The following is a 27,574-nucleotide window of genomic DNA, read 5'->3' as shown; positions in this document are numbered from 1 at the left end:
TGGACAAAGGGCAGGGCTTAAAAAGCAGAAAACACAGGCAAAACAATAATTAATTAATTAACACGGGTGGAGGACATTAACTAAATGAGGCATAGAACACAGGAAGTTATGAGGCCATCTGGTGGTCACCTTGGGAACCAGCAGCCATATACCTGACATTCTCTCCATCAGACATGCCAGCGATTGCGGACCGAGCGTGCAGCCATCCACATTCCACCATGAACACAGCTAACATTTCACTACTGAAAGACCTACCTGCCCTCCCTGGAGCTAGGAAAATCAGAAAGGTGGAAGGTCATAGCTGTTTTGATGTGAGGTTCTCTGTGCTCCTGCCTTATACACGCGACAAGGGGGGGCGCTTCATTTATATTCATCCATAATTCATCGTGATAGTTTTTACCTTGCCAAACTGTAAGGTGCAAATGAGTGATCTCTACATTACCTTTCTCTTCCACTCTGCTCTTCTGTTCAGAGTAATGAACGGCTCACTGTCATGACCTCATAGATGCACTATGGATACTGCTTGGACCTGGCCTTGAAGTGATCTGTGCATTAATAAAAGTCTAGAGATCATAAAGACCATTTCAAGTCTGGTTATAGATCACACTCCACACATCAATTGCATAGCAACCGTGACTTTATTGTCTCTGTACAAAATATACACATTTGAAACAGCAGAGGCTAGCCAACAAGACACACAGGAAGTAACAGTGGGTAGTTCATTGTCATTGCTCTAGACACAGTGCATGCGATTATATCCAAGAGTTGACTGTGGCCAGCAGTGGTAGGGTGACCATACGTCCTCTTTTTCCCAGACATGTCCTCTTTTTGGGATGCATTTTTTAGGTCCCACAAAGAGGACATGTCTGGGAAAAAGAGGACGTATGGTCACCCTAAGCAGTGGTCAGGACCTACTGCAAAGGAAGCATTCAGGACAAGATCCCCTCTCAGACACAACAGAATTAACTAAACCAAAGGGTTGTAATTCATCTCATATTACAGGTGTTGTGAATTTTACAAGTTATGGTGAACCATACCTCTTTAACTGTCAGCCAGCCTCTTTATAAACAAGGTGTTTTACAGTGTTGTTTTATGTTTTATCATTTTATCCGATTAACTGTGATCACAAAAGAAAGACAAATTCACACTTCCCTTTCCTTGTGCCAAAAATGGCTTAGTGCAGCGTTTCCCAAACCTCTCCCGGAGGACCACTTGTCCTACATGTTTTAGATGTCTCCCTGCTCCAACACAGCTGATTCAAATGATCAACTTGTTATGAACTCTTGAAGCTGCTTAATAATAATTTTCAATAAAAAACAATCATTTAAATCAGCTGTGTTGGAGCTGTGTTGGAAAGGTCTAAAACATGCAGGACAAGTGGTCCTCCAGGAGAGGTTTGGGAAACACTGGCTTTGTGCATTTGCCTGTACATGCCATATACAACCAGAAATGATATCTGAGAATTTTACTCCCAAGTTGTGTTTTTTTCTGAATGTATATAAAGGGCTGCCTGGCCATCTTTCCCATGTGACCGATGTGTAAACTGGCCACTGTGCCCCAGGTGGCACAAAGCCCATTTCCAGGCTGTGCCTTCCTCAATTTGTCCTCTCCCCCCTCCCTCCCCCCTTTGGTGACTGTTTGTGGGGTTTATGTGCTTCTAAGCAAGTTTAAAGGGGATGACTCCCCAGGAGACCAGGAAATGTCAGCATCTCCCTCACCCCTCTGCCCCCCCCCCTCCCAAATTCATCATCGATCTCCTCTGTCTCCAGTTTTCACTCAAAGAACAGTGGGAAATCCCACACATATCCTGGCAGTTCCTGGCCCAGCAGGAAAGTTGGTCCTTGCATGTGAGAGACATCTCTGCAATGTTTTCCAAATGTTTCAGTGACTGATGTATCATAGTAGACTTGGCTTCCGTTGCCTAGTCAGATTGCACAAGTTAACTTGTGGTAGGGCTAAAGTAGCGTTATGCTCATATTCACTGGTCTGTCAGCCTAGTCTGACACTGTCACTCATTTAACTTGAACAGATACACTTATGTTCTTTTGTGCTGGAAGTCGCTCTGGATAAGATGTAATGTAATGTTTTGAGAAGAATCTTGTCTTGTGCCCTGGTGCACACAATACCTAAAGCTGGAATGCTCAAAATGTTTACCGCCTTGACTGGGTCCTCAGCACATCACTGCCAAAACTCATTATACTTTCACTGTAAGTGGATCTTTAAATCATCACTTGCAAAATCATATCCATTCCCCTAACCTAGTGCCAATGTTTCAATGGATCTGGTGCAATATATCCCAATGAGGCTGCCAGCTGACATGTAATATTGTATTTGCAAACTGCTGTCTGTTTGATCTTTATGCTACTTCCAAGACAGTGTCATAAGTGGATGAGTATTTGAGCAGATGAAATTTATGGTGGTGGTGGGGGCAGTTAATGTGTTATTTTCTGTAAACCTTTAATTCTGTAGAACTGGACTGAAATGGATTCTTTGCTGAGACAGAATTTTCTGCTGTGATTCTGCAATGCCATGTAAGTATTTCTTGTGTGTGGCTATGGGGGATTCTATATCAAACAGCACAGCTAGACCCCAATGAAATGACACTGACCGAGAACTTTTGTTTTATTCGTAGCAGTACTGGGGGTGAACTTCCTGTGTTACAAACAACACTTCCTGTCAAGAGGTGCCAAGGCCATTGTCATGCATGCTTGCAGAGACGTGTTTTCATTTCTCCAACTTTACCTACCTGTAGACACATGACTCGCATTCCAGAACAGAGAAATCTCAAGGTTTACCACATACATACAGGCAAATAAAGACACTGGAAGTAACCAAACTGACAGTGGGTTAACAGCAGCTGCATTATTGCTTAAATTGTCTGGTAACTCCCATCTCCACCACAATGTTTGTTTAGAGTAGATTGTGTGTTTGTGCGTTCGTACATGCATACCTGCTAACGATGCCATTTTAAGCAGTTGAAGCTAATTTTTCATTGATCCATCAACCACCACCCTTTGTCAGGATAAACAAAAAATTCCACAATTATGTAAAAAAAGAAAAACATGAGCTGTCCTGGCTGAGGAGGTCAGCTAAGCAGATAGGTTACATAGATAAAGGCTTTACAGAGTATTTATACCTATACCTGCTTATGTAGTGACTTGATTAGTAATTCCTTGTAAGTTACCTAAGTGGGATATAATGTAAAAAAAATGCAAATACAAAATTTAAAAAAAAGTTCTTACAGTTGAAGCAGAACTCATCAAATAGATTTAAACAATGTAACAGTTATGGAACTAGCCATGTTTGTGAAGCTGGGCAGGGTGCTGCTGTTGTACTGTTTAAATAATGCACTTACACTGAAATAATAATAATAATAATAATAATAATAATAATAAGAAGAAGAAGAAGAAGAAGAAAAAGTTAAACATTGAACATACACTTTTTGCTGTGTGAATGAATAAAATGCATGTCCTGAACAAGGGCATCTGTTAAGCGAATAAATTGAAAATAAATAAAACCGTATGAAAATATGCTAAACATTTAAAACAACCACGCCAACAACCGAGCACAGGGCAGCTTACACAGAATGAGGGATCACAACAGTCATTTTGACCATACTACCATTTTCTGGACCATGATTATGTCCCGTGGGAAGCCCCATCCCGACAGCTGCACCCCTCAGCAACAGTGGATGTCCGCACGTCTCGTGTTTGGACACACATCCACAAAGCATCCCGGGCACGAGGCGTTTCGGTTAGCGGCGACGGTACAGGTCTGGTGAAGATGAACTCTGCCAGGGGCTGGAGGTGGAGGGCGAGCGAGTCATGTTCAGGGAGGTAAGCCTGACCGAGTGTGGTAGGGCTCCCGGCCAGCCAATCACAGCCCAGGCTTATTCATCCCTGACGGGAGCATCGCCATGTAACAGGTTCTGCTTCTCCACTTGCCAAAGGTCTCAGAGGTCAACGGTTTAAGATAGAGCATGAGGGGCAGCACCTGGAGAGGAAACACTTTCACCCCCTGCCGGCAAATTATGAGCAGGTTTAGTCAGTCACCAAGGTGGTGGCTGAAAATAACCAACAGGCCTGCAAACACCACAAGAAGAATTTTCTTCCTAAGTTTCAGTGATCATCCAGAGAGATATTAATTCAGCGATTACACATGCTGTGGGAAAAAGAAGGGATTTTTGGGGGGATTTTAACCTCAGGTCTGTGGCACAACTATTTCTATCAGTATATGTCAACAGTGAAGGTTGTTTTAATGGTCCCGCCCAACGCATCGCATTCTTGTTGGCTATATGTGGGAGCTCTTGCATTCTGGGAGATGGTGATGTAGACACACTGTGGTTACGCACGCTGCCACAGGTCTAGCCACGGACAGACAAAGAACATAGCTGGCTGGCTTTGGAGTAAGTCTATAAATACCTATAGAGTGTGACGAACAGTGGTGACATCATGCAGTTTTACTACACATCAGCTGGCTGTCGTGGAGACGCGTTTGAGACAGTCCGATTCAAGAGTTGCTTGGTTGCATCCCTTTTGACTGACCATGTGACACTTCGAGTTGTGTTCAAATCTCGCCTGTTCTCGACAGAAAGGTGGGGCAGGGTTTGGTGGGGAGTCCGTCCAATGCAACAGATCTTTCAGGAAATAAAGCATTAAGGAAAATTAAAAAGCAAAAAATGCATCCTACACCTCTCCTTGCCAGTCCCAACCCCACTCTCCGTCCTTTGTGTCTCTAGCAGGGAACCAATGGAAAACAGCCTCCTTGCCAAGCGGCCAATGGAGTAAGGGGGGGGGGGGATGGAGGGGGGCAGGAGGAGGAGTCCAAACTGCACACGCACAGGGCTCGCCCAGCCACGCCCCGCTGTCTCCTCGGAGATTCCTCTTAAATGACGTGGTCGAACAGCTGCATGGACTGCATGATGTTTTCGTCCTGAGGAGTGGAGAGCAGACACGCACACACAGACAGGCTCAGTCACCAGCACCAGAAATACGGGCTCTGCAGGCCAATGTAAAATCAAAACATGCAAAAAGGGAGAGGATTCTACCAGAATTTTCTAAACCTTTCAAATTTAAAAGAGTACATCTCCTGTAGGTCTCTACCCACAGCCCTTGATATCCACACATAAAGAGACATGTTCAGCTCACCAAGCTAAAGACTGAAGTCCTCAGCTAAGGGAAAGTAACTGCTCTTGCTCAAGGGGATGATGTCACTTTCTGTGGTGAAAGATGTTCACATGCTCACTCATGTCACCCGGCATAACTACACAGACTTCCGTTTAAAACGCCAATCGAACAGTTTGTGGCATTACATTTGAATCAGAACCTTTATGTTTTTTTAAAAAAAAAAAAAACGAGAGGTCTTTTTCTACTGCTGTTTTTTGTTTCTTGTCTGCTGTGCACTGTCTGACAATGGTGGACACTGGAGACCCAGGGTTTAGACGGGAGCTTGAATCTCCCCTTGTGCTAATGCCGGCATCACTCTACTGCTGTTCTTGAAATCCTATTTTAGGGTTGTGCATGTGCCTCCAGAACAACAACACGTCTCCATTTGGAGAGACCACTGTGGTGTAAAATGTATTCCTCCAGTTTCTTTAAGTTTAAACAGCAGGAAACCACAGCTCTGAGTGAAGCCACACAATATGGATTCAGGGGATAGAAACAGCACACACAGAGGAAATAACCGCACATGCATCCAATGAGGAATGGTAGGTGTCAGACCAAGATATACACATATAGCACAAAGGAGTCCACGCGCTACTCGAATATCCCCAAAGAATGGTTTTATTTCCACAGGCATTTCAATTCCTCCTAAGAACTCCCAGGGATTGAAACAAAGCCTGTCTGGCACTGCATGTCTGGCGTTAGGGGGCATGGCCTGTTGCTTGTTTCACAACAACTGTGGTGAGACAAATCACAATAACCAAGGTCAGTGAAGTGCCTCTTACCATCATCAGAATGCAGTGCACGAATGCAGAAACCCACCCCCCACCCCCAGAGCTGTCTGTGTAAATAAAAAAATACTGCACCACAGACATCAGTACACCTAATAAAACATATAACCACTGAAATGACTGATTTATGATTGTGAAGGTAGACGCGTACCTTTTGGCATGACTCGATGAACTCCTCAATAGTAACAACACCGTCATTGTTTCGGTCCATTTTCTGACGGGAACAAAAAAAAAAAAAAAAAAAAAAAGAACAAACACCAAACAGGCATTCGGAGTTAGGCAGATTGACAAATGTATCATCCCCTTTGTCAAAGAACATATGAGCAGGTCTGTGGTACCGCACTTCCATGATTAGTGGCAACACTGTGGGAAGCCTTTTCGGGAGGTTCACTTCCGAGTTCCAGGGGCTCTTTCATTCTTTTATAAACTGATGACCCACAGTGACCCCTCCGGGATCCTAACTCTAAATGATGGAACTCGGCGGTAACACAAAGTATTTTTTTTAACACGTTCTGCTCTCAGATAGCAACAGATAAGTTGTGGACTTGTAGATACTGCATTGCAGTGTAAGACACTGATAACACAATGCAATGCAAGTGCAGATTATTGCGATGTGCAATAATTAGCTTCGATTAGGATGTGAGGCAGAGAGTAGTAGCTGTGCCGTCAACAGGGCAGTGGGGGTGTGTCATTCACAGAGCGGGACATGCCCCCCTACCTGGAAGAAGTTCTCCACGTGTTCTCTGGGGGCGTCCTCCTGCATGGTGGGGTAGGTGCACTTCCCCATCATGTCGTAGATGGACTTCATGATGTCTGTCATCTCCTGGTGGGGGCACAGGGGGGCCAGATCGCTCACATGAGATGTTCCACACAGTCCCACAAAGTCAAGCATAAATGCATGTCATTTGTCCTATTCATTACACTTCATTGTCATTACATTTTTTTTGGCTGACGCTGTTACCTTAGAGCTGCTTTCAAGGCTAAAATGGCATCATACATTAAACAAGTACAACAGGAGCAACAACAACAGCAACAACATGGGTACAGTACAGCCACAATTTCAGTAAGTGGCACCAACCTGACAAAAAAGTGCACAACAGTAAAAACAATGACTACCCAACTTACCCACATCATACTAAAGTGAACACTAATACTCGCAATCATCTGTAAGAGCAACTTTACCATATGCCGAAGTGCTTGCATGAGGAAAAAATATCATTACTTTGAGTTATACCAGGTTCCATGCTTATAGACACATTTCCCTTTTGAAAAATTCACCCTGTCCGAACTGTTGATTATTTTTGTTGTACAGTCAATGTAAATACAGGTAGGCCCTACGCAACTGATGCAGGCTTTGTTCTAGAGTCATTCCAGCCTGTTTGGTGGCCCGGTATCATTGTGGTGAGAGCCATGGTGGTGGCATCACGCTTCCTACCAGGTGAGGAGAGCAGAGAAAGTTAAACCTATACCATGGGTCACATGCTGCAGGGGCTTGTGGGTAACCCACCTCTTTGGTGATGCAGCCGTCCTTGTTGAGGTCGTACAGGTTGAAGGCCCAGTTGAGCCGGTCGATGATGGAGCCCCTGAGAATGACTGACAAGCCTGTGACAAAGTCCTGGCACAAAGAGGGTGTGGGGGGGGGGATTAGAGGGGTTAGGGGGGTTTTCAGACAAGGCCATGTATGGAGATTGCATTTCAGCAAGCAAAACCACAATAGAATAAACAATATAAGCCAGTAAGCCACACTGGCAATGGCATATTTATGCAGTCAAAATAATAATATACCTCTCTTTAATTGCAATGTTAAAAGTTACTTCAATGTCACTTGCTCTTATCCAGAGCAACTTATAGTTTTATCCATTTCTACAGGTGGATATTTACTAAGGGAATTGTGAGTTAAGTACCTTGCCCAAGGGCACAATGGTAGTGGACCAGCAGGGAATCAAACCAACAACCTTTTGGTTATGAGCCCTGCTCCTTACCACTAACCCACACTGCTGCCCATATATTCAAATTAACATCGCACTTAATAAGTGTGGAAAAAAGTGCAAAAAAATAGTCACTATAGAGATAGCAAGCCCACAATAAATGCTCTATCTTCATTAATTCAGAAACACATTATTTGAACATTTCAACTGACCTATATAATGTTCTGCTTCCCATTATGGGTGAGATACTCTTGAGGGTTTTGGTGAGTGAATTTAGTGTCACAAAGCTATGGGTATAATGGTAGTGTGTTCCACTTCTAGAAATGGCTGCAGTTGATGAACAGCAGTGATCAATCTTATACAGCTGCTATTATCCGAAAACAACCAGTTTGAACACACCAGAGGTGCATTTTTAAAACAACAATTTCTAAATGACTTCATTACACTCTTAAACTGGAAATTTCTTCCCTATTTACAGCCTGCTTATTAATTGCAAACTTCCTGTGTTTTCTAATATCTCCTGCTTAGCAAACTCTTAAAATCAAGAATGACCTTTATAGAGTAATCCTATAATCCCTCTTTGAATTAAATTAATAAAACTTCTCTCACACATCTCACATCTCAGTATTTATTTATTTATTTAATTATTTTTTGTAGAGGCATGCTCCCCTGGTTATACATATATGAACGGCTCACCTCAAAACTAACAGATCCATTCTTGTTGGTGTCAAAAGCCTCAAACAGGAAATGTGCATATGTGCTGGAATCTACCGTAAAAAGAAATAGCAGAATGCCATTGTTATAAGAATTATAGGATGTAACACATAGAGATTGAGAGGCTATATTTTCAATGATAAAATTAAAAAAAAACACATGAAAGCAAATTTAGTAAACACTGGGAGGCAATGCTTTGGAACAGTGCATATTCAGTTTGTATGAGACAATGTGGATCAAAATGATTTAGTGTAACCTGGCTTCATTTTGATATTAATAATTATAATGGTAGGCTTTTTCACTATATTCACTGTCATGTAGGATAAGTGCTCTGTGCGTGTATTTAACATATTGTTTCTGTATGTTGAAAGTATTGTTTGTGGAGGTAAGACTATCAGTGAGAGTGGATGGGTTTAGTCAACCTTATGTAATTAGGAAAAGGACATATCGGCTCTTGAAGTCAGAGATATGAATGTGTTGACCCTCCAGTGATAGAGATCTGGGTCTTTTGGTACAGAGGGCTGAATGTGTCTCACCGCCATTAGTGTGCCGTGTTGTAGCAATGATCTGACAATTCGTGTATATGTCAAAGTACTGTATGTTACGTAACATTTGCTCAGCAGTTCCTCTTTTCTAATGCTCTTCTCCAGAGCCACTTACATGGTTCAGTTTTTACATGTTATCCATTAATACAGCTGGATACTTGCTGAAACAATTCAGGTTAAACAGTGGTACAGTAGCTCCCAGTGGTACAACACATTTATCTGGGAGTAGAATGGTGTGTGATGGAGTGCGGTAAAGGCATAGGAAGTGGTTAGGATGGTGTGTGATGGAGTGCGGTAAAGGCATAGGAAGTGGTTAGGATGGTGTGTGATGGAGTGCGGTAAAGGCATAGGAAGTGGTTAGGATGGTGTGTAGTGGAGTGCGGTAAAGGCATAGGAAGTGGTTAGGATGGTGTGTGATGGAGTGCGGTAAAGGCATAGGAAGTGGTTAGGATGGTGTGTGATGGAGTGCGGTAAAGGCATAGGAAGTGGTTAGGATGGTGTATGATGGAGTGCGGTAAAGGCATAGGAAGTGGTTAGTAGGGTGTGTAGTGGAGGTGTGGGAGGTAGACCTAATGGTGCATAGTAAGGGCACACGAAATGGATATGAAAGTGCGTAGTACGGGCATAGAAAGTGAGTATCAAGGTGCGTAGTAACGGCGTAGGAAGTGGATACTACAGTATGTAGTAGGCAAGAGGTGTGATGGTGCGTGCTAGTTGTGTAAGATGCGAATCACACCTCCTTGGGGGAAGAACTGTGAGTAGATGAGCTTGAAGGTCTCTTCATTGACCATTCCACTGGGGCACTCCTGTAGACAAGGCACACAGAAAACAGTTACGACTGAGGTCAGCACCGGTCTCTGCTCAGCCCAACAACGCACTCCCTCACCCTCGTCTGCCTGGGTATTCCATTTCTCAAACAGCAGGCACCCCCCTCCCCCCAAATCTGCCAGTGAACACACATCGCCACCAGCCTGTTCCATTAGACTCCCCACAGGGGGCTGGAGCCAGGACAGGTTCAGCAGGTGACAGGAGCGTGGTTCTGCTGGGGGCTGAGTGGGAGAGAAGGAGAGAGACAGACAGAGTATATAGAGGCCACAATAAAGCACCTTTAGATTTGAAGTTTGGGGGGGAGAGAGAAAAAGGAGGACAGAGGGGGGGAGAGAGCCAGAGAGAGGGAGGGGGAGGGACAGAGACAGTCAGAGAGAAAGAAAGAGAGACAGAGAGAAAGAGAGAGAGACAGAGAGAAAGAGAGAGGGAGAGAGACAGACAGAACAAGAGACAAAGATATGGAGAAAAAGAGACAGAGATGGAGAGAGAGAGAGGCCACAATAAAGCACCTTTAGATTTTAAATCTGAGATTGAGAGAGCGACAGAGACAGAAGGGGGGACAGAGAGAGAGGGAAAGAGGGAAATAGGGAAAGAGGGAAAGGCCTCAGAAAACACAGGTGAGCACTTCAGAGGAGTGTTTGAAGATCACGAGGCATGGTGAGAGAGTCCATCCCATGTCGGACGTGACCCTTCAGAGGGAAACAGGTGGCTATGAATGAGCCTCCAATAGAGAAAAATCCAGGCCTGACATGAGAGCTCTGTTTGGGAGTGCACAGGAGGAAATAAAAACAACTCCATTACTACTCCATTAAAACATGCCTACTCTCTCTTTCCCTCTCTCCCGCTCTCTCTCCCCCCTCCCTCTTTCTCCCTCTCTCTCCTGATCGTGTTTCATGCACATCTTGGAGGATTATTTCACATCTGCGTACATCTCATGAAAAAGAGATTCTGCCAGAAAAAGAAAATAAATTACTAATGAGATACTACAAAAGAGAGAGAGGTATTATGGCTCCAAGGATGCTGCAGGAGATGGAGAGATACTACACAAATACTGTAGGAGATAGTTTGGATATATCCCTAATCTCTCTGTCAATTTATCGACTGTCAATCACAAGAGAGCATGTCCACAGTAAAATCCAGCCATCATCAACCCCCAACCTGTTCAAAGTAAGACTGTTAAATATTACTTGGTAACATTGGGAGAGATCTATTAGATTCAATTCAGATTAGATTCTGTTAAATGACTCAGTTCTCTATTGTAATGTGAGGGTTGTTAATTACATGAATATATTGCTGCTTCAGTAGATTGTTAAACATTATATTCCTTTAATAAAGCGCAGAACACAGCGCAACTGTTCACAAAACAAAAATGCTTTGTAGCACGTCTGTTTTTTTAAGTGGGCTAAATTGTTTTAGCTAAACTCTGCCTACAAAGCTGAGATACTGATGGAATTTATATATATAAATATTTTTTAACAAGGGCATAGCAAAGGGCTTGTGCAAAGTTTTTTTTTTCTTTTTTAATGAGCTACTTGGTAGCAGTGATGTTTGATTAGCTTGCTACCATGCATTACTTCACGGTTTCTCTGGCCAGCTATCACACTGAACTAGCTAAAAGGCTAGCTCTGTTGGCTAAAATGCAAGGAAGCTCACATTTCTGTTGGCTTGATAGCTAGGCTTGTTAAATAGAGTTTGTTAGGTCACCTAGCTTACCTGGCAGCTAGCAAACATGGTTATGTAGCTTTAGCTATGTAGCTAAAGTTAACCTTAGTAAACAGTTATGAAACTGAGCAAGTGTGGCAAAATAGCAAAATACATGTTGCTGTATGTTATTGTGTTAAGTCTTTAATACAGAAAATCTTAAGCTGTTAAATAGACCTAATCATCATTTTGTGGAAACACCTTATTTTGCTAAATAAACACAGTGGTGTGATGTTAGAATGTTGACATTGTGTCAATGAAACATTAACATCTTATTTTGCTATAAATAAATGCAGTTTCTTATTCATGAGTCTTTTGAAACAAGATAGGCTCCTTCTCACAAGACTTGCTGTGAGTGTGTGTGTATGTATGTTTTGGTATGTATGTGTGTATGTCTTTTTTTTGGCTGTCATTTTTTAAATCTTGCAATCTGTGTTTATTCAAGCGAATGGTGTATTCTTTATCAGTGAGATCCTTCCAAAATTAAAACGAATTGTTACTGTTACTTGGCTTGCATTAGTTTCAGGTTAGCTCAGGGTAACTTGTAGGGCTTGAATGGTGTGCTCACACACTGGTCTGAGAGTGTTGGTAGCCTGGTCTGACTCTGTTGCTCATTTAACTTGAATGGATACACCTCTGTTCTCTTGTGTAATGTAAAATTTAACAGCAGAGAGACAATGATGCTGCAGAGATTTAGTAATGCAGAAGACAGAGAGATCCTGCTGAATACTATAGCTGGGAGAGAGACGAGCTGCAGGAACACAGCACTGTAGAATTTATTGAGGGTAAGACTCACATTCTTGAAACCCCTGTAGAGGATCTGCAGCTCTTTCTTGGTGAACTTGGTCTGCTCCTGCAGCTTTTCCAGGCCCTCGGGGCGGTAGCACACAGTGGACAGCTCAAAGTCATCCTCAATGCTATCTGCAGGGGGAAGACACAGAGGTATGCTGTGACACCCCCAAACAAAGAGGGGAGACTGCAGGGAAATTAATAGCAATAAAAGGTGACTGTTTAAATCATATTTAAATTTCCAGAGTTTATCATAGATGGTTGATAGAGGGCTGTGCCTGATATTGCATCAGCATTGCACTGTACAAAAGACCATCTCATCTTAACTTTTAAAAGTATGAGTCTGAGACAGGGGATGTAAGACAATGCTCATGCAATCACCTAGGCTTATTCGTTCTACAGAAATAATAAAAATCCCCACACATCTGCACACCCCTCGCCATCACCCGAATCCAGCACCCCTCCTCCTCTCTCTTCACATCTTCACCTATCCCCTGCATTTCCTGGTCAATGAGGTCTCACAGAAGGTCCAAAAAGCCACCCTCATGGCCAGGTGTGACTTGCACTCCTAGCCATGAAGCATCGACCACATTCAGGAATCAATTTGAGAGTAATACCAATAATAATTGAGTGTTGGGTCTGAAAATGTGTTTTTCATCTGACTTCGGTTACACCTGCTCTTAGTGTTACCTGTGCTTCTTTAAGTCCCAAAACCCGCTGACATTTTGTTATTAGGAGGATAAACCAGTGAAATCAAGTGTTACTGTCATATTCCCAGTGAATTGAATAAATTAAATATTACTGTTTTTCTCCCAGTGACTATAATACATTAAATAAAATGTTACTGTAGTATTGCCAGTGACTTTATAAAGCCCTTTCAGTTCAGAACATGGGGGTTGCTGTAGGTCAAGGTTAGTGATAAGTTTGGATCCCAAATCCCACAAGCCTGATTACCGGATAGTCACTCTGCTATTCCAAATCATACCAGACATATCTTTCTGTATGTATCCACAAGAAATGAGTACGAGAAAAAAAATGATATCAAAAGTAAAAAAATGCAGAAATAAAAGAACAGTAATATGGAATTTTAACAATAAGAGACACAGAAAGTTACAGCAGAATAATGACGCTTAAGCACCAAAACTGCATTCATTTTTTAAATTCCATTTGCTAGAAATTCAACATATCTGGCATATGAATTCTGCTGGCATTCTCTGCATTTATTCAAACACTGCTAGATGAAAAACCCACAGTTTTCAACGTCATTTATTTGGGTAGTATCACAGCCCACACAAGCACTTGTTTTTCACTGAGGTAAAGGCAGAGACATGAACACAGGTGAGCCATTATATTCTTGATTTCAGAAAGAAATTCTCATGATTCCTGAAATTAGGCTGAAAGAACCACCGCTGCTCATTAATGCCACCTTTGAGGGTCCTTGAAAATGATTGACATCCAAGTGAGAACAAATAATTGCATCTTTTTTCTTCTTCAAAAAACACCATCAGATTTGTTCACATTCATTTCCTGTACAGAGTATTTTGCACCTCCTCCTTTGGCTTGGGCACTGAGGGGACACCTCTTGTACTCTTGCGGTTTTGTAATTTTTTTTCTTCTTTTGTTTTGGGTTATTGATTGTGCAGAGTGCTCTTGAGATTGAACCACAAATTATCTTTCAGATTGAGGTCTTGAGATTGCAGAGGCCATTCCAGAACACTCCCCTTTGTCTTCCCTTGACCATGTCCATGTGGACTACAGTGTATGATTTAGAGCATTGTCATGCTGGCATGCACGATGTTAACCAGAGCTTGAGCCTCTTAGCAGTAGGAGCCAAGTTTAAGTGAACCATACTCTGACATATACTTTAATTGACCTTTGGCTCAAGTCTGGTGGAGGCAGCAGGAACAGAATGTGCAAATCAACTGCAGAGCAGAACAGAGTCGCGTCTGAATTCTCCACAGAGCACTGGGTCACTCAATATGAGCCGCACATTGTCAGCACCAAACCTGTTGCTGATGAGCTGACCACAAACACCATCCCAAGTATCACTGGGAAGCAGCCTGTCCCAGAGAGACCCTGACCTTAGCTTCAGATTAATGCAGGATGTGGGGTGGCAGTTTTCTGAGACTTATCAAGGCCAATCCCCATAATTCCATACTCCTGTCTGTGATCTCTAACCACAGCCAGCTGTCACGGCTCTTTAATGAGATTCAGGGTCCGGCCGGGGTGAATATCTGAAGCCTTTCAGCTATGTTATGAATTCTTCCACGCATCCAACAAGCATGCTCCTGCATATTTGGAAAAGGGTTTAGGGTGTGCTCCTGAAAACGCAGAAATTCAGGAGAATCACAGGCCAAACTGACAAGATGTTAGCTGTGGGGACAATCACTGAAATGGATTCCTACATGCTGAAATGCAGCGGTGCACCCAGCAGTGGTATGACTGCTATTTCTGAAAATGTCAGATCTAATAAAAACACAGCATAGTGGCAACCTTCCTTTGGATCACACCCCAGGGATGATGTTCGGATGCAGCACGATGGCGGTGAATATGAAGCTCGTGGAAGCAGCTTCAGCATGTAATCAGCATGTTTCTGGAGTTAAGATCAGCTAATGAGCATACCTACTTCGACGCTTTTAGCTGGAGAAACGCTCCTTCATCTGTCCAACTAAAAAAGGAGAGCGGACAACCCACCCAGGAAATCATCGGCCAGCGACCACACGCCGAAACGGCTGACAATCTCAGATGAAGATGACATCCTGTTTTAGAAGAGCTGAGCGTCTTGACAATGATTTTAGCTTCACAAAGCTACTCCAACACTTTGCATTCTTATTCAAAAGAATCTTACCCAACACCTGAGCACTAGTTATAAGAGGACTCGAGTTGCCTGAAGTGGTCTTTTTATACTGTATGCGATGGAACAAACAGCAGATAGAAAACTGCACTTCCATTACTCTTCAAGGAAATTTTATTTTACGTCATTCCTGTGAGCTGAAAAACAGTGTGTGATTCACTGTCATTTAAACCTACATTTTGATTTACATTTATGTACTACATATACTGCGCTTGTTATGTATGTTTTTTTAGGTATTTTTTTGTGCAATTTATTTTTCAGTTCAGTTTCAGTTTCATATCATATAATTTATTTGTGCTTTTTTCATTTTTATCTAACTATATTATTCCCATTATGTACGTTTGGGGTTTTAAACCCTACTGGTTTCTTTTTTTAAGCATGTAAACAGAGCCTGTAACTGCCATTAGCTAAATGTGCAGCAGCTTTCTATCCCTCCTCTATGTGTAAGATGCACCATCTATGCTTGTAAAGGTGGCAGTGTGGCCAAAAGGTTAAAGGTCAAAGCCAAACTGCCCTGAACAAGTGTTTCATATTGGCTGCTCTAATGATGAAAATTGTATTTCTATCATAGGCCTCTATTGGTTATGCCTTGTTTTTCTTTGTAGTTCATTACCAAATCTAACTTTATTGCATTTTGTGAAATAACTACCCAACTAAAAGTCAATAATAATTTAATTTAATAATTTAATTTAAAGCTGAATAGTGGCCTTCCAGGAGATATGGATTGTATACTCAATATTGCTTGGGGTTAAATTGATTTATATCATTAGTCTGACCATAAATATGTCTGGAGAATATGTGCCAGTGCAGACGTCACACAGAAACATGGATAATGCGACTGATTTAAAAACTCATTTAGGTACATGCAGTCAAATGCATTCCGTGTTTTACTGTGCCAGCTAGGCTTCTTTTAAACTTGACATCTGCAGCGTCTCTAGAGTTTCTGAGGGCTAGTCCCACCCTTATTCATTTTTGCTATTTTTGTAATTAATAAGTATTCTCTCAATTAATTTCTAGTTAAATATAGAAACTGCTATTTGTCTAATTACCAACAGTGCAAATTGATCACCAAAAACTTGCCTTGACATGACGACAAATTAAGTTAACCTTAATATAGCCACCAAGCCTTCTCCCAAACCATACAAAATTTAGCCTGGGGTCCTCACCATGGAGAGCTTTGCCAGATATAACCTCACCCATTTTAGTCCCAGAAGATACAGCCACACCTCCTCCTGTTTCATAAAGGACACTCCCTTTACTTTCTAAGGAGAAACAGCTAGGAAGAGACACTTCTGAATATGCCTACCAAATTGTTTCACAGAGGTGCTGCTGGGACATGAAGTCCACACAGCAGCCAGCACATGCACTGCAGTGTATTCCGGACTGTATCTCCCAGCAGCACCTCTGTGAAATGTTGCCTGTGATTGACACTCATAATGAGGGGGTTAGGAGGAATATCCTCACCTCGGTGTGCATGCTGCAGTGGCATGGCGGAGTTTAGACAGAACAGTAAAGGAGACAGAATGCACTTGCAAGAGATGTATAAAATCAGAGAGGCACTTGCATTGACTGACTGAGGGGACGGCGCTGGGCCCACAGCAGGGCAGCAGTTTGAGGAATCGCTGCTTTATGGTTTTTTTGCTTTGGCTGGAGGGAGGATTACCTGCAAGTCACCAACCACAGCAGAGAGGTTACACACACACACACGTGCGCACAGACACATGCACACAGACACACACACGCACGCACATGCGCACACACGCACACACACACACACACACACACACACACACACACACACACACACACACGCATACACACGCATACACACGCACACACACACGCTCACACAGATACATGCAGGTACACACACACACACACAAATACACAAACGCACATATACATACACACACACAGTCACACAAGCATGCACACACACACACGTGTTCTCACAGACACATGCACACAGACACATGCATACCCGGGTTTCCATTAGCCGGTAATTGTCAGTTTTTGCCTGGTAAAATTTATAAAAAACCGATAAATTAAAAACTTGCCAGTCAAAATGTCCAGTAATAATGCTCATATAACACATAGCTATAACGAAAGCTATCCCTAAACAGGATGTTTGTGTTTTGACAGTGAAACAGCCCATTAACAGCCTACAGTACTTTCTTTCCCCAAAAGGGTGCACTCTTTAATTGCACGATACTTGCTACTAGGCCCACTACTATTCAACTTTGAAGCAAATTAGCAGTTGCCTTAGCCTATTCATAGCACGCAATTGCCTGTGTTCTGCCCGTGTCAAGCATGCCAGCAGAGAGGGGCTTCTCTCTGCAGAATCGAATTAAGACTGTGCTGCAAAGTCATCTGGTGGAGGAGAGAGTGACGCGGCTTTTGTGTATTGCAAGCTGCAAAGACACATTGGACACGTTTGATTTCAAGTTGGCAGCAGAGGACTTTGCCGCAATGAAAAAAGGGAGAAAATAAAATGTTACCTGGTAGCCTATAGGCTACATTTGATGCCATGTAGGCCTAGCCTTTAAACAGGCTACAGATGTTACAGGTTACAGATGTTTCCTAATAGCCTACATTTTAACGGCTAATGTTAAGGTTTTGCTCAATCGTTACTGTTCGTTTTGCTTAATTGTTACTGTTCATTAAATAGTCTGATTTGAGGTCGCTGTCATTCTTTCACCAACCTAGGTGTGTATTATATTTGCATTTGTAACATAGACTGCTACTGAAACGTGACCGCTAAGTTTCAAATTTGTCCAGTAAAATAAATTCTTTCCAGACACCGGACAAGCAAGAAAAAATCCTAGCGGAAACCCTGATAAATACACACATGCACACATATACATACACAATCATGCACGTGCATGCACACACACATGGGTGTAACTGCAATGCTGTAACAGCGCAAAGCTGTGTCTTTCCATCCCAGCATTTCACACACAGACACACAGCTGACAGGGTGTGACACACAGAATTGTCCGACAGACATGCACCAAAATACACAGACGGGACCCAAGGAGGACCAGATAAAAACAGCGGCACAACCCTGAGATACTTAAAGGCCAGCTGTGAACGTGAGTGCAGCACAGAGGGTAGGATTGCTGCAAACCCGTGGCTCTCACCGAGGCCCACGGAGCAGACGAACAAAAGAACATCCCATAATGACTCACATTCATTTCAAGCGGAGCTTGAAAGCGGAGGTTACGCTGCGGCTGCTGCAGTCAAGTGGCCAACGTGGCCCCGGAAACTGCACCCACCTGACCTCAATCAGTGCATCAGTACAGCCTGCCAAAGTACATTAACTTCCTGCCTGTTCACAGCAAGCCAGCCATCAGCTTCTGCCGGTGCCACCTTATCAAAATTCCTCTGAAAAAAATCATTACAGGGTGTCTGCCACCAGCGCAGACCTGATATTAATTTTTTTTTTCTTTTTTAACTGAGCAGTATTATGCCGGCCTTCGCTGCACAGGTTAACTAGAGAAGTCATCTCTGATCCAGTGTTTCTTTGTGTAATCCTGCAGGGCACGTTAGAGTTAGTGGTGACAGCAACACTGCACATCACACCCAGATGGATGAGTGGGCGTGGTGGGTGGGGAAATGAGATTTTAACCAGAAGGTTCCATGTTCAGATTGCCAATGATGCACCTGGTTTGAACCCCAAGGGAGTTTTTTTAACCTGTTACTTCCTGTAAAAGGTCCCAGCTGTGAATGAAAGTACAGTGCTTTCGAAAAAGTAAATTACTGTATGTAAGTCATAATTGTATTACATTATTGGTATTTAACTAATGGTTTTATCCAGAGCAAATTATATCAGTCAGTTGCAGTGTCCCTCTGGGGAATCTAACCAGCAACCTTTTGGTTATGAGTTCTATGCCTTAACCACTACACTACACTACCACCCCACATCATGGATCATGCATAAGGGTGATATTCAGAAATAAAGAAAAAAGAGAAAAATGTGTATGGCAGAAGGAATTAATGCCCAAAAATCAATCCCTGGATTTCTTGAAGAATCCCTGGATTTCTTGGTGGAGTTTCTGTCATTGTGCTACTTAGCAGTGTCTAAATGTTGTGTTAAGGCAAGGTGTGTTATCATTCTGATGGTGTGAGTACACAGGCACCTGCTGCCTGGCAAATGAGAACACACACAAATACACACAAACACACATACACATACCCACAGACATACACACACACACACACGCACACAAATACACACACATACAGTACATACACATGCCCGCATACACTCTCACACATGCGACACACACACACACACACACACCAACAACAACACTAAAAGGCACTGAAGCATGCAGAGCATTTTGTTCTCTCAAAATATGAGTACTTTGCTGACCTGGCTTTCCAATATACCATTAAATCCTGCTGGACAGCAATCATCAAACACATCACCAATCAGAAGCAAAAGCAGCCATAGCAGCAGGAAGAAAAAAGGCTAAAGATGCTAGAGCACTGCATGTACCTGCCGTAGGTGCGGATATGCCAGTGACTGTGGTGGTTTCTAGCATCAGCCAATGAATGAAGGACGTAAAACAGCTTTGCGGAGCTACATTTTTCTCCTGCCCAGTATACCCAACGTTGCTGCCTCTGTCTTCAAACATGCTGTATCTCCACACAACCTCTCCACATGTCACAGCACATTACATTATTGCATTATTGTAATTTAGTACATGCTCTTACCCAGAGCAACTAGAACAGCTTACAGACAGTATATTACATTTTTACATTCCATCTATTCCTACAGCTGGATATTTACTGAGGCAACTGTGGGTTGCCCAAGGGTACAACAGTAGTGCTCCAGTGGGGAATCAAATGGCAACCTTTCAGTTACAAGCCCTGCTCCTTAAAACTATGCTACACTACCCCCCACAGTACGCACCTATGCTGACAGAAACCACAGCCTTTGACAAGGCCAGCCGACCAATCACAAGCTTCCATTATACGCATTCACTCGGCCAATCCCATGCACACAACAATAATGATAGTCGTCCTAGATTTCCCTGCATGCACAGCTTCCTCAGAGTATGAGAATGTAGTCTGTTAGAGCGGATGGCAGAACATCACCATCTGTCATCATCTACGCAGTTCCTCTTCCTCAAGTATTCGCGGCCATCAGGGCCCCCTCAGCGATAACAGATCCCTCTCTGGTTATCAGCAGCCTGTTTTTCCGCCCCGCCAACCGGCGCAGCAAGACCTGGCTCGAGTCCAACGTGACCGAATCCAGGAAGGTGTCGATTGATTGGCCGCACGGAGACCATCCTCTACAGCCCAGATGCAATCAAGAGACGTAGTTATTGAGGATGCGGACTCCTTTACTTTAAGTGTCTGGGGATAAACAAGAACACAAGGACAACACCCTCTTGTGTAACTGGCGCACAGCCAAAAGCCACAAATGCTGTCGGCATTTGTTGTCTGTAAACTGCGTTCCCTCTCCCTCAGGTCACACCCACTTCTGCTGTTCAGCCAGTCAGGTAGGCACTTATGTATGGTGGTGACCTCTGTCTCCCCAAGCTCTCCACCACAAACAAGAACAAACTCCCTCACGATCACACTCCGACAGGCCAAAGTCTCTTCCGTTCACATTCCAGAACACTGCTGCAAGGCTTCTAAAATTCCTGCCCTTCACTGATCCACACATTTCAACTAATGTATCATTCAAGTGTTTGTTGTTAGCTAAGTAGCTTATTGTTGGGTACTGACATGCTAGTGGCACTGACTGCATTTAGTTTCCCAAATAAACAAAGCAGCCCAAGCAGTCCTGCATTGCTGTGGCAGGCAGCGTAGTAATGTTTGTGAGATCCAGAGCTGTGAGGCTAAGCTCAAGACAAAGTTACTTTCATGTACATTAACCATCCCAATTATAATTCAGTACAATTTTAATTACAACACACTATAATTCCTAGTTAATTGACTAGCTGTATATGAATTTATAGGAAGAGGCGCTGAAGGAAAGTGGGTTGAAAAATTGTATTAGGGACGTGTATTCTCAAGCAGAAAGGCAACAATTTTTATGACCAAGCTGCTTGCACTAGCTTCACACCAGCACTGTACAGAAACACACACACACAAAGACCCTCATGCTGCCAATTACACTTATCAATCACAAAGCGAGGGACATTCAAGGAACCCATCCTTCACTGTGACATTTTTACTGACCAAATCAGTGGGAATGCATTCCCTCAGAGGGAGGGGAGAGTGTGTGTGTGTGTGTGTGAGAAAGAGACAAAAGGAGAAAAGAAAGAGAGAGAGAGGGAGCTCTGCACTCTCATATTCAGCAACTCCTCCCAATGCCGCCCCCCCCCCCCACCCACCCACCATGGCGTAATGGCCCTGGACTTGTCGTGAAGTTTACAGGCTGTGAGTCACTCCCAGCAAGCTCTGCCTCAAACGCTTTGGCACCCTCCTCCTCTCAGCCCTCACCCTGCATCAGGGGACACCCCAACAGATCCCAGAACAGCGGGGTGCTGCTACCCAGACAGTCTATAGAGAATAGTGCTATAAAGACCCTGCCCTAATTCACCAAGCGTCTCAGAGCAGGAAATAGGTCGTAAGTGCAGGAAGATTTCAGGAGTGATGTTGGTTTGGTCCTATTCTTGCTCATAAGCTATGTGTCTAGATTCTTAAGACTTAAAAGTAGTCCTACTGGGGCAGGCATTCAGAAGTCCTTACAAGATGTCCTAACCTGTTTCAGGTTGCTGACAGGGGGCTACATCAAGACAGCAGGCACGCATTTTTCAGGAGATCAAAGGCGTTTTGCATTTGTGTTTGACAGTGCAAAGATGTGAAAAATATATCGGTGAGATAAGGAGGGAATATTACTCCCACCAGAGACGTTGTCGCTCCTGTGAGAGTAATATTCCCTCTTTAATAGCAGCAGTTTAAATTTTGTTTCTTGGTAAATGGGGAAGAGCTTTTACATGAAGTGCGTCAACATCAGGAAGGCGGTCAGCCCGGACGGCATTTCTGGCCGTGTGTTGTGATTCTGCGCTGATCAGCTCTCTGGGTTGTTTAACTCTATCTTCAATGAGTCGTTAGCTCAGTCTGTGGTCCCCACCTACTTTTAACAAATCAGTAATTGTCCCTGTGCCAAAGAACAATAAGCCCTCATGCCTGAAAGACTATCGACCAGTAGCCCTCACATCACTAGTAATGAAGGTTTTTGAGGGGCTTATTAAAAACATCATCTGCTCCTCCATCCGCAACACTACTGACCCACTCCAATTCCCACTTACCGTCCTAATAGATCTACTGAGGACGCCATCTCTCACGTCCTGCACACCACCCTTACACACACAGACAGAGGAAAAAGGAACTATGTGAGGCTGCTGTTTATTGATTATAGTTCAGCTTTCAGCACCATGGTCCCACACATGCTGGCCTCCAAGCTCAAGGAACTTGGACTGAATGCCCCCCTCTGTGACTGGGTTCTGAAATTTCTTACAGGCAGACCTCAGGTAGGGAGAATGGGCCAGTTCACCTCTAACACCATCACCCTGAGTACAGGAGCCCCACAGAGTTGTGTCCTGAGCCCCCTACTCTACTCTCTCTATACAAATGACTGTGTGTCCTCTTACAGTTCCACTTCTATTGTCAAGTTTGCTGACAATACAGTGGTTCTGGGCCTCATCTCCAACAACAATGAGACTGCCTACCTGGATGAGGTGGAGAAACTGATAACCTGGTGTCAGGCAAACTGTCTCTATCTATCGGGGTCTCTATCTATCAAGTGGCTCAGGAGATAGAGCAGTCGACTGGGGATTGGAAGGTCCCTGGTTCAAATCTGGCTCATCCTGGCAGAGTGTCGAAGAGTCCTTGAGCAAGACACTGAACCCCCAACAGCTCCCAGTGGCCAGTTGGTAAGCCTGTATAGCAGCCTCTGCCACTGGTAGGTAGATGTGAGGCATATAACTGTAAAGTGCTTTGAGTACTCAAATGAGTAGAAAAGCGCTATATAAATGCAGTCCATTTACCATTTATCTGAATGTCAGAAAAACCAAGGAGCTGGTTGTGGACTTCAGAAGGAGGCAGCAGCAGACTTATACCCAATTGGAGAGAGTGAGCAGCTTCAGGTATCTTGGAGTACATATCACTGAGGACCTGACCTGGACTAATCACATCCAAGCTCAGGTAAATAAGGCCAGACAACGGATGTACCACCTAAGACTGCTGAGGAAATTAAGGGTCCCCTCAGTGATTCTAAAAACTTTCTATACCGGGGCTATAGAAGGCATACTGGCCCAGTGCATCTCAGTGTGGTACACAAACTGTTCTGTCCCGGACCACAAAGCCCTGTAGAGAGTGGTGCACTTAGCAGAGCGCACTTCCAGGACTGCCCTCCCCTCTCTGCAGGACATCTACACCAAGCGAGGCAGTACCAGAGCTATCAAAATTATTAAGGACTAAGGGATCAAATGAGAGAAAAAAGAGAAAAGACAAAAAATCTGACGACTCTCTTCTTTGCGTGGTAAGCGTGCTACCGCCGCTATGTGACCACCTGCATACGTCTGCAATCGCACATCTCACAGTACCCAGCCTAGCACCTTTTTTGTACCCAATAACAGGAAGATAAAAGGTCGGTTATCTTTATTTTTTTCTTATCTGATAATTCATCTACGATGAAAAATTAATTCTTGGCATTTTCATTTTAAGAAATATAAATGTAATTTTATATGAAAAATCTCAATCCAAGGGCACAGACAGGAGCAGAAGTGAGCCCCATACATACATGCAAACTACTCTGGGATTTACATTCAAAGTAAAAATGTGAGAGCACACTACATCTCACACCTAATGCACTACACTTGTCAAACACTCTGCACCCCACATACCTTATCTCACCAATACACCACATCTCAGAAACACACCATGGCTTGTAAACACATAAAGGCAAACAAAGTCTTATAAACACACAAAGCCTCACAAGCACACCACATCTCACAGATGCACCCACGTCTAACAGAAACATCAAATCTCACAGGCACACCAAATCTCCCAAACCGACAGCCAATAGGGTGAGGGATAGTTCCTTCTGAAGGTCTGATATCAGTGTATTTAAAACCAACACCAGAAATAGGGGGATCATGGTTTTCAGATCATGCCTTCGACCAGATTCAGAACACGCAGACCGTATGTAAGGTGCCCCTGAAACATGACAGATTTGAAATCAGGTCATCCTAATTAATCACGTATGACCGAATTAACCTAATTACAATCTCACGGCGTATGTTGGGCTAATTAAAGTCTCAGTGCTTCAAAGCGCATTACATGGGACCCAATCCCCCAAACCACCCTAAAGTCATGCCGCACCCCCTCCCCTGTGACATGGACACACCCTGACAGCGGTGGGTACAGGCCAAACTTGGACAAAGGGCCAGGTGACCAGATGTGACCAGCTGGCTTATAAGTCCGTGTGACAGCTGAGGCCTCACACCAAGACAAACAACCATTTACACGCCAAAAAAGAGCCTTTTTTGACCTGTTTCCCAGCTTCCTTTTAGTTTCCTCTCAGCTGACACGGCGTCTTTTCCAGGTACACGCTCAAAGGAACTGGAAAGACGCTTAGACGGCAAGCTGAGAAAGGGACACTTGTGGGTCGGAATAAATTAAATCACCTTTGATCCCCCCCCCCCCCCCCCCCCCCCCCTTGCTGAGACACCACACACTTAGGACATTTTTTTTAATTTGGGATGCTTTTTCCCTAATTTGTTGCCCAATTTGGAATGCCAAATTTTATGGTATACTCCGCTGCTCTGGGCTTCTGGTCATCATTGGTGGATGGTTCAAAGCCGGGATCGGGGTGCTCAACCTCGGGAGCCCCAGCCTGCGAGCTCCCCATTTAAGGAGACCCAGTAAACCTTAAAACATTCCCAGTTCTGTTTCCTCTGCCTCAATCCTCCCTCCAACCTCCACCTACTGCACCCCTTCACTTACCTCCACCCTTTTCTCTTTATCATAACTCCTCCCCTTCACTAAGCCCCACCCTTTCATTCCCACTGTGCCACTGTTCTCCTCCACCCTCCCCACAGCTCCCTTTCCCCTCCCCTGCCCCCTTCACCCTGCCCCCTGCTTCCTCACCTCTCTGGGAGAAGTCGATGAGCCCCAGGAAGTGCAGAAGCTTAAGCGAGCTGCAGAGGATCAGCAGAATCCCAACAGTCTGCAAGCCCTCCACCTCCCAGTCCCCTCTGAAGAAGAGCATCATGGTCCAGCCCCTGCTTCCGCTCACACCCCCCGGGGGCACCCAAGCCTCGCGGTCCTGGTGGCCCGATCCTCCTCCTGTCCTACGGCAACCTCCAGCATCCAATCCACCAACACCTGCTGCCTCCACCTGGCCCAGGTGACGGTTCTTCCTCGTTCAACTGTGTTCATTCAAGTATGACTGTGTAGACCCTACACGCCGCACCTTTTTGTCCTCAAGTCCAACACAGTTACTACGCCGTACAGAGAGACTACACAGTACACCCTCCTGTCAGGGAAGAACGCACTTCCTCCACTGCCAACTCCGTGGACTAACCGGACCGCACACTTCCTCAAGCATGACACAATGGCTCCACCCCTGACTGCGCGGACCAATCCCACGGCACACCCTCTCGTGTGGGTAGGGGAGGGTTACTCCACTCCTGACTGCACAGATCCCTACACTTGACCTGCCATTCCTGCTCAGGCCGTGGGCCCAGACCTGTCCGCCCTGAGCAGCTCGAGCTCAATCTCATGGCCGGCCCCTTTCCATCCCTCCCAGGGAGTCTGCCGCCCCTTCCCTCCCTCTTCTGTCAGACTCACCTCTACCCACCCCTCCCTGCTGGGCTCCTCCCGTCTGTAAGTGGGTCAGTGGGGTGTGTTCAGTGGCATGCCGGGGGGGGGCAGGAGACGGAGCAGAGGAAGGAGACGAGGAGAGGGGAGAGGGGCGTGGGCGGCCGCCGGCGGGCCCACAGCTGTGGCTATGTCAGCGCACCCATCTGCCAACCGCCAGAGCCTGGCCATACCCACCGAGCTACGCACTGCACAGCTCTCTTTCACACACTCAGTCACACTTGCAGCAGAAAGAGACAACTTAACCAAATGATGCTCCTCAAATATAGACACCCCGCACCTCACCCCACTGGGTTTGGATTTTGCAGTGATGCTCTGATAAGACTGTCCTTCCAACATTGCCCCTCAGCCATTCAGATCAGTAATCACTCCATATACTGCCCTGGACTCTGTTAATGAGAGAGAAATATTCCCTCAAGGGCCCATATGATCTTAGCTTGCACACACACACACACACACACACATACACACAGACTTTTAAGCATACTTTCATGCACATACACACATTTACACACATACACACACTTAAATACACACACAAGTGCACACATACATTCACAAAAACCACAAACATACTCAGATATCATATTTAACCACTTTAACACAAATGTAACCATGCGTGGACACACACACTCACACACACATACACACATAAACCAACTCACACACACACACACACACCTACCAGTGCTCGCAAGCGCACACACACACACAGTACAGCGTATATCCCACAGCACGATGGGAATGAGTGAGAGATAGGGATGATCAAAGTCTGCCCACTGCCGGATGGGACTTCATGAACCCGTTTCCTATCCTCACGTCGCCCTGGGGTGTGCGTCTAATTAGGGGTTGCTACGGTGACCAGCTGTCCACCACAGAGAAAGGTGGAGAGGTCGTGCCTCTGTGTCACCAGCCAAACTTTGGTAAAATAAGACCATGAATGAGTGGGCCAGGCAGGAGATGGCGCAGAGGAATTTAAATGTGAAATCCTGCAGAGAAGGAGACTCTGACTCGCACTGACCTGCTGTGAGTTCGGCGCCACTGAGGGATAAAACACACACAAGATCCTAACCCCCAGCCTCACATCACAGGAAGTTCAGCCATAGAGATAAACATATGATCATTATTCTAATGAAAAACATTGAGTTTTTTTTTTTTTTTTTACATCATTGTCATTTAGCAGATGCTCTAATCCAGAGCAACTTGCATAGGTTACAGTCTTCACATGTTATCCATTTACACAGCTGGGTATTTACTGAGATAAGTGTGGGTTAAGTATCTTGCCAAAGGGTACAACAGCAGTGCCCCATCAGGAAATCAAACCAGCAACTTTTTGGTTACAAGCACTGCTCCTTACCACTATGCCACGCTGCCGCCCGTTTTTGGGAACCCACAATGGCAGAACAAATTGCCTTTG

At 44.4% G+C, this 27,574-nt stretch overlaps 1 protein-coding gene across 1 annotated transcript in view; it reads right to left on the bottom strand.

Moving 5' to 3' along the window:
- Positions 1-3,449: 3,449 nt before the first annotated feature.
- kcnip2 (Kv channel interacting protein 2) overlaps positions 3,450-27,574 on the bottom strand; it is a 119,648-nt gene continuing 95,523 nt past the window's right edge. Inside the window, exons 2-9 of the mRNA XM_036526661.1 lie at positions 16,873-16,975; positions 12,466-12,586; positions 9,877-9,946; positions 8,578-8,648; positions 7,461-7,568; positions 6,672-6,776; positions 6,105-6,167; positions 3,450-4,932 (exon numbers count right to left, since the gene is read on the bottom strand). Of these exons, the coding sequence (XP_036382554.1) occupies positions 4,885-4,932; positions 6,105-6,167; positions 6,672-6,776; positions 7,461-7,568; positions 8,578-8,648; positions 9,877-9,946; positions 12,466-12,586; positions 16,873-16,975 (689 nt within the window). The 3' untranslated portion in view covers positions 3,450-4,884. The remainder of the gene's footprint in view (positions 4,933-6,104; positions 6,168-6,671; positions 6,777-7,460; positions 7,569-8,577; positions 8,649-9,876; positions 9,947-12,465; positions 12,587-16,872; positions 16,976-27,574) is intronic.

Source organism: Megalops cyprinoides, chromosome 1 (genome assembly GCF_013368585.1).
Source record: "Megalops cyprinoides isolate fMegCyp1 chromosome 1, fMegCyp1.pri, whole genome shotgun sequence".
In the NCBI taxonomy this organism is placed as follows: Eukaryota; Metazoa; Chordata; class Actinopteri; order Elopiformes; family Megalopidae; genus Megalops; species Megalops cyprinoides.
Note: the sequence above shows the minus strand (reverse complement) of the source record. Positions and strands in the feature narration are given on the sequence as shown.